This window comes from Salvelinus fontinalis, unplaced genomic scaffold, assembly GCF_029448725.1.
Source record: "Salvelinus fontinalis isolate EN_2023a unplaced genomic scaffold, ASM2944872v1 scaffold_1076, whole genome shotgun sequence".
Lineage (NCBI taxonomy): Eukaryota > Metazoa > Chordata > Actinopteri > Salmoniformes > Salmonidae > Salvelinus > Salvelinus fontinalis.
Window position 1 is genome coordinate 44,205 of NW_026601285.1, and position 7,025 is coordinate 51,229.

A 7,025-nucleotide genomic window follows, 5' to 3' on the forward strand; every position below is an offset into this window, starting at 1 on the left:
AAATATGTATGTTTGTATATACTCACTGTATTTTACGTCTAGTCACTGAGACCAGGCTGCAACTAGAAAAGGAAAACATGAAATGACCCCCCCCCCCCCCAGGGAAACGATAGAACATCGCTCAGAGACGCACAAAAAACAATAACATTCAAAATGGGTGAATCTTTCCTTTACAAACTGTCAAATCTGTGAGCTAACTAGGGGACAAATAAAATACTACGACGTGATTCAATTCAAAAGCACGAGTAAGAACTATATAGAAAATGATGTTTTTCAATAGAATACGTTTCTATTGGGAAGTGACAGACGCTGTCTACTGTGTGAGCACTAGTTCTCAAAGTGAGTGGTAATTCCTAATGGTTATATCGGGCTCCATTTGTAGACTTCAAAGACAACTTTGGTAGTATTATTAACCTTAAAACATCTTGTTTCTGGTAGGCCACAGAATTAGAGAAGGGCTGTTTCTCTGAACCTCAGGTAGACGGCTAAAACAAGCAAGTTTCTCTCAGTGACTTCCTTTGCCGCCTGCTACAGAATCACACAGTGTTCAGATATTACAATAATAATCAGGGTCCTCTGTCCTTGTACCTCCAGTCTGGCGTCAATCACTATCAACGGATTGGAGTTTAACCCATAACATTCTGATTCAAGTCTAGTGACCATCAACCCAAATATTCCTAACAGAACAGTGGAAAGGGAACATATTTAAATATGATAAATATTGTTTTAATCTCTAAATGATTATGAACTTTATTAATTTTAAATATTCCCGGTACACAGTCAATTCAGGAAGTGAATTTAAATTCCATTTCATTTTAAAGGATGAGAGAAAGAGATAGAGAAAAATAGAGGGAGGGGTCTGACTGGACGGGTCCTTAAAAAGGAGTTGAGGGAGAGGTAGAACTCAACACAGGCAGGACAGAGAGAGAGAGAGAGAGACCCAGTGAAGACCTTTGAGGATCTCTGAAGAAGTGAAGCTACAACTGAAGACTTCAGAAGGTGAGATTTCTGTTCATCCAATACTGTACCTGACTGCATCCCAACTGACCTCCTATTCCCTTTGTAGTGAGCTACTTTAGACAAGGGCCCATAGAGCATATGTAGCCCTTGTCAAAAGTAGTGCACTACATAGGGAAAAGGGTTCCATTTGGAAACTAGGTACTAGGGACACAAATGGGTGAACGTTTTGGACCGAGTTCAGGAACTGCTGCGCTAAGGAATTCAAGTCCGCTGCCAAAACTCAGGTATCATGTTTTCTACCAATTGCAGTAGATTAACCTAGGACACAGGAATATGTACGACAGCTTGGGGTTCCCAGGACCGAGTTTGGAAAACGCTGCCTTAGCAGTTGCGTGAGTTATGTACCAAACAGGGTTTCCCTTAATTCCCAAGTCCCCCCTGCCGTTCCACTGATTTGATATATGGTCAACTAAATCACCAAGCCGTTCATTAGTTGAATCTGCTCTGATGTGATGATAGTACTGGAATACATCTGATAAGTGGAATGGCTGGAGGTTCCAAAAGGGTTCTTCATAGGAGAACTATTTTTGGTTCCAGGTAGAACCATTTACATCATTTAGCAGATGCTCTTATCCAGAGCGACTCACAAATTGGAAAGTTCATACATATTCATCCTGGTCCCCCCGTGGGAATTGAACCCACAACCCTGGCGTTGCAAGCGCCATGCTCTACCAACTGAGCCACACAGGACCTTTTGGGTTCCAGGTAGAACCCTTTTGGGTTCCATGTAGAACCCTCTGTGGAAAGGCTGGGGGTTCTTTGAGGCGCCAGGGAAACGCTGCACTCCCCTACACTCTGAAGTACTCACTGAATTTGTCTTGACGGCCTCTCTCTCTCTCTCTCTCTCCCCTCCTCTCTCTCTCTCTCTCTCCCCTCCTCTCTCTCTCTCTCTCTCTCTCTCTCTCTCGCTCTCCCCTCCTCTCTCTCTCTCTCTCTCTCTCTCTCTCTCTCTCTCTCTCTCTCTCTCTCTCTCTCTCTCTCTCTCTCTCTCTCTCTTCCTCTCCCCCCTTCTCTCTCTCTCTCTCTCCGTCTCCGTCTCACTCTCTCTCTCTCTCTCCATCTCTCTCTCTCTCTCTCTATCTCTCTCTCTTCCTCTCCCCCTTCTCTCTCCCTCTCTCTCTCTCCGTCTCCGTCTCTCTCTCTCTCTCTCTCTCTATCCGTCTCTCCGTCTCTCCCTCTCTCTCTCTCTCTCTCTCTCTCTCTCTCTCTCTCTCTCTCTCTCTCTCTCTCTCTCTCTCTCTCTCTCTCTCTCTCTCTCTCTCTCTCTCTCTCTCTCTCTCTCTCTCTCTCTCTCTCTCTCTCTCTCTCTCTCTCTCTCTCTCTCTCTCAGGAGACTATCACCATGTCGATGTTCACCACTCTTCTGCTTCTCAGCGCTGTCTTTGCTCTGGGAGATGCAAGCCGTAGAAGAGGTATTCTGACCAAAGGTTTTGGTGACCTGTTCACACACATCAGATTCAATTTGATGTTATTGATGAGACCTTAACACAACACCTAGTGACCTAGGTTTTGGTTTAACAGTCACTGGACCCCGAGCTCCTGGTTGGGGCTCCCGTCGTATTCGCTAAAATATAATTCTATTATACGTCTGTTGTGGATTCATAGTTCTGAAACTGATCTAGGACTCTATTCAATCCGGTTCGTTCAGTTTGAAATTTAAAGGCAATGTTTCCTCTTTAGCAGAGACAGCATTCACGGTAAACGCTGCATGCATACTGCTTCATCTGAAATTACCTTTAAACTTCTAGCATGGAATCTGTAACGCTGATTTAATGGATCCCCATGTCTCAATATTCCCTCTCGCTTTGTCTCTTTTTTGTTGTAGAGCATCAGCATCATCTCTGTGACTTGCAGGAAATCCTTCCTCCTCTGAAAGATCCCTATGACTCAGAGGAAAACAGTTCTCCCTCGGAAGAACACATTCATCCTCCGAAAGATCGGTCTGACTCGGAGGAACACATTCATCCTCCGAAAGATCGGTCTGACTCGGAGGAACACATTCATCCTCCGAAAGATCGGTCTGACTCGGAGGAACACATTCATCCTCCGAAAGATCGGTCTGACTCGGAGGAACACATTCATCCTCCGAAAGATCGGTCTGACTCGGAGGAACACATTCATCCTCCGGAAGATCGGTCTGACTCTGACTCGGAGGAACACATTCATCCTCCGAAAGATCGGTCTGACTCTGACTCAAAGGAACACATTCCTCCCCGGAAAGGTGAGAAACTGATATGCAAACTGCCAACCGGTAAAATGACAGTTTATGTTACAAAACAAGCAAAAGTAGTATAGAGAATCATTGTACAATCTGAACTGCTGTGAAATATATTTTCAATAACTACAAATATTATATGTTCAGCTGTACAAAGCCGAAAGAAGAAAACACGCAAAAAACTAAATGTTATAATGGGAAGCATGGACATAGCGCACATAGATCTACCGCTTCAATGAGAATTACAGATCTATAACACACATTTCTATGCGAATTTGTTCATGTTTTCCGAAAAGTTACTTTTCAAAGGGAATCGGTAATTTTTCAACAACACACGGTTAGGTGTGTTGCTCAGCAACATCAAAAGGTTTAAAGGCTGAATGAATGAATCCCAAATTCTTTAAAAAAACACGTGTCTCAATAGCTTGTCTGGTGGGAACTAACCATTTCATAATGTTATCTAATATGATCTCTCCACCCTTACAGAGTGTCATCGCAGAGTCTGCCCAAAAGGCTGGCACAGATATAAGACACACTGCTATCACTACTTCCCCTTCATGTCCACATGGCCAGAGGCAGAGGTACCTGGATGTCTGCTGTACATAATTGAGATTATCTGTGTGCATGATTTTAAGTATTGGTGGTTTAATGAGAGATCAGCAGCTGAGAATCTGGTAGCAGTGATGGAATTGAAGGATCTTGGACACTGGCCAGCCGGGTTAGTAGACGGCAATTTCTACTAGCCAGGGTCCAAAATGTGCCATGGGATAATGGAAAAGACAATAATTGACCTGCATCTTGGGCTCGTTGGACACATTTTCTAGAAGCCTGGTCTGAAAAGCACTATAGTTGGGCTAGTGGGGATGCTATTTCCATCCCTGTCTGGTGACCATACAGGGTTACAGTTGACTGTAGGTTTAATCTGTGTTCAACAGGGTTGAGAAACTATATCATGACGTGCTATTCCTTCTAATTATCTTTATATTCTATCTCTGTTTCTCTCTCTCTGCCTCTCTCTCTCTGTCTCTCTCTCTCCAGAGGAAATGTTTGCGTTTGGGAGGTAACCTGGCATCAGTGCACAGCCTTCCCCAGTATCGTTTCCTTCAGTCTGTCATCAGGAAGAGTACCAAGAAAATCCAGCGCACCTGGATTGGAGCCAACGATGCCATCAAGGTCAGAAGCACCGTCTGTTGAACACTCCTGAAACATATAGGACGCAATAATTCTTGAACCTATGAAGGTCTGGTGGTGCCTTAACCCACAGATCAGTTTGTTTTCCAAGCTTGTTATCTAATATTACAAACACTGTCTAGCTTCAAGCCATGGTTAAATCATGGTTAAATCATTCTTTCTGAGTGGTTACATTTCTCCAGGTCCATCCCTCAGCTGTTTACCTAAACAGTGGTGGGACGGCCATTTAAAAAAATTAAATAAAATCCCAGATTTCCCCTTTAAAGACAGTAACTACTGGGTGTATATATAGTGTTAACTGTCTGCTGGTGATGCATCGTTCTGTGTGCTCTGTAGGAGGGTCTTTGGCTGTGGAGCGACGGGTCCAGGTTTAACTACCAGAACTGGGGCCCGGGTCAACCCTCTAACTATAACCATGGTGTTATTAGGGACAACACGAACGGCCGGGAGCATTGTATGGAAATGAACTATGGAGGTACAATCCTGTCTCCAGACTAGTCTCCTGATCATTATACATCAAACATTTGGATAGTAGTAAAATACATCTTAAAGGGAATTTGTTCCTTTCTTAGCTACATATTTATAAAACAAAAATAATACCCACCTTTCTGTGTTTCTCTCTTTCACAGCTTCCCGCTGCCAGAATGATGCCCCCTGCTGGTTCACATTTCCCTTCCTGTGTTCCAGAAAGCGCTGAGGTCCACATTTTGGGAGAGACAACATTGGAGAAGCTCTCTGGCATTTGAGATTGTTTTAAATAAATGCACCGTCTGCAATGTAACTTTTTGTTCAGTGGTCATTTATACAAAACACTGGATCCAACTGTGAAACTCTGTAGTGTGAAGTACGAAATAACATCTTTAGTAAAAATAAATGAGTTGCTTCTCACTTTGTAATACGTTTGATTATTGTCAACATATTCTACATTTTCATAGTCAAACCAGAGATGAACAATTGATGTAAATCACCATCATTATCATCATCATCATCATCATCATCATCATCATCATCATCATCATCATCATCATCATCATCATCATCACTACCTTCTTCATGTTTGAAGTTCAATGAGGGGATGAAAAAATATTGATTCATGAGGTTTTCAAATTGCTTACACACATTTCTTACACCTGTAAAATCGTCTCCGATATCCTCAAGGGCATAGGATGTAAGGTCTCAGGTAAGGGGTCAGGGTCAGGGTTAACGGTGACTGTACTGTAGTCCACTCCAGCCAAACTAGAGGTTAGATTTAGAATGGGGTCAGGGTTAACGGAACATTAGTGGTTCTATGAGCAAATACTGCCACCTGCTGGTCATTCAGCAGTACTGAAAACACACACACAGACACACACACACACACACACACACACACACACACACACACACACACACACACACACACACACACACACACACACACACACACACACACACACACACACACACACTGTTGCTTCTGTATGGTATTCAATGACAGGAGTGGTCTGCTATAATTGACAGAAAGGAGGAGAGGAGAGGTAGGCAACATTAGTAAAGTAGTATGCATTAGAATGTATGAAGAGAACTTGATATTTCAGTTGCAGCCTCGTCTATTATTATATTATTAGTATTATTTATTATTATTATATTATTATTATTATTATTATTATTATTATTATATTACATCCAACTCAGAGAGCCTGTCGTAGATTAGCCAACTGGGTTTCCTTTCTCGTCCTGGAAACTAATTGTAGAAATACAGCTGATAGAACTGCACAGCTACACTGTTAATTACCTGATGAAACTGCACAGCTACACTGTTAATTACCTGATGAAACTGCACAATGTACAAGGTCTTTGTTTCTGGGCATTTTGAGCCTGTAATCGAACCCACAAATGCTGATGCTCCAGATACTCAACTAGTCTAAAGAAGGCCAGTTGTATTGCTTCTTTAATCAGAACAACCGTTTTTAGCTGTGCTAACATAATTACAAAAGGGCTTTCTAATGATCAATTAGCCTTTTAAAACGCTCAACTTGGATTAGCTAACACAACGTGCCGTTGGAACACAGGAGTGATGGTTGCTGATAATGGGCCTCTGTACGCCTATGTAGATATTCCATTATAAAATCTGCCGTTTCCAGCTACAATAGTCATTTACAACATTAACAATGTCTACACTGTATTTCTGATCAATCTGATGTATTTTAATGGACATTTTTTTGTTGCTTTTCTTTCAAAAACAAGGACATTTCTAAGTGACCCCAAACTTTTGAACGGAAGTGTACGTTGTTGATTAGTTGATAAAACTGTATAACTACTTTGTTGATTAGCTGATAAAACTGTATAAATACGCTGTTGATTAGTTGATAAAAATGAATGAACAAATAGTAGTAAATAGTAGTATGTAGTATGTATAGTTGTATTAGTAGTATAGGGCTGTGTGTGTAGTTGTATTAGTAGCAGGGCTGTGTGTAGTTGTATTAGTAGTATAGGGCTGTGTGTGTAGTTGTATTAGTGGTATAGGGCTGTTTGTGTAGTTGTATTAGTAGTATAGGGCTGTGTGTGTAGTTGTATTAGTAGTATAGGGCTGTGTGTGTAGTTGTATTAGTAGCAGGGC

General features: G+C 42.0%; 1 protein-coding gene across 1 annotated transcript; it reads left to right on the forward strand.

The window, feature by feature from the left end:
- Positions 1-2,362: 2,362 nt before the first annotated feature.
- Positions 2,363-5,239, forward strand: LOC129848578 (C-type lectin domain family 4 member K-like). The gene is made up of 6 exons (XM_055915746.1): positions 2,363-2,432; positions 2,846-3,241; positions 3,722-3,816; positions 4,274-4,408; positions 4,763-4,901; positions 5,056-5,239. Exons 1-6 carry the CDS (start codon positions 2,363-2,365, stop codon positions 5,121-5,123), a joined length of 903 nt encoding a protein of 300 aa, XP_055771721.1. The 3' UTR covers positions 5,124-5,239.
- Positions 5,240-7,025: the final 1,786 nt, after the last annotated feature.

Excerpts from the sequence above, each read along its gene's own strand:
- LOC129848578 (XM_055915746.1), top strand. The coding sequence starts at position 2,363 with ATGTCGATGTTCACCACTCTTCTGCTTCTCAGCGCTGTCTTTGCTCTG. Across the intron at positions 2,433-2,845 it reads AGATGCAAGCCGTAGAAGAG|AGCATCAGCATCATCTCTGT; the intron begins GTATTCTGACCA and ends TTTTTGTTGTAG. Across the intron at positions 3,242-3,721 it reads ACACATTCCTCCCCGGAAAG|AGTGTCATCGCAGAGTCTGC; the intron begins GTGAGAAACTGA and ends CCACCCTTACAG.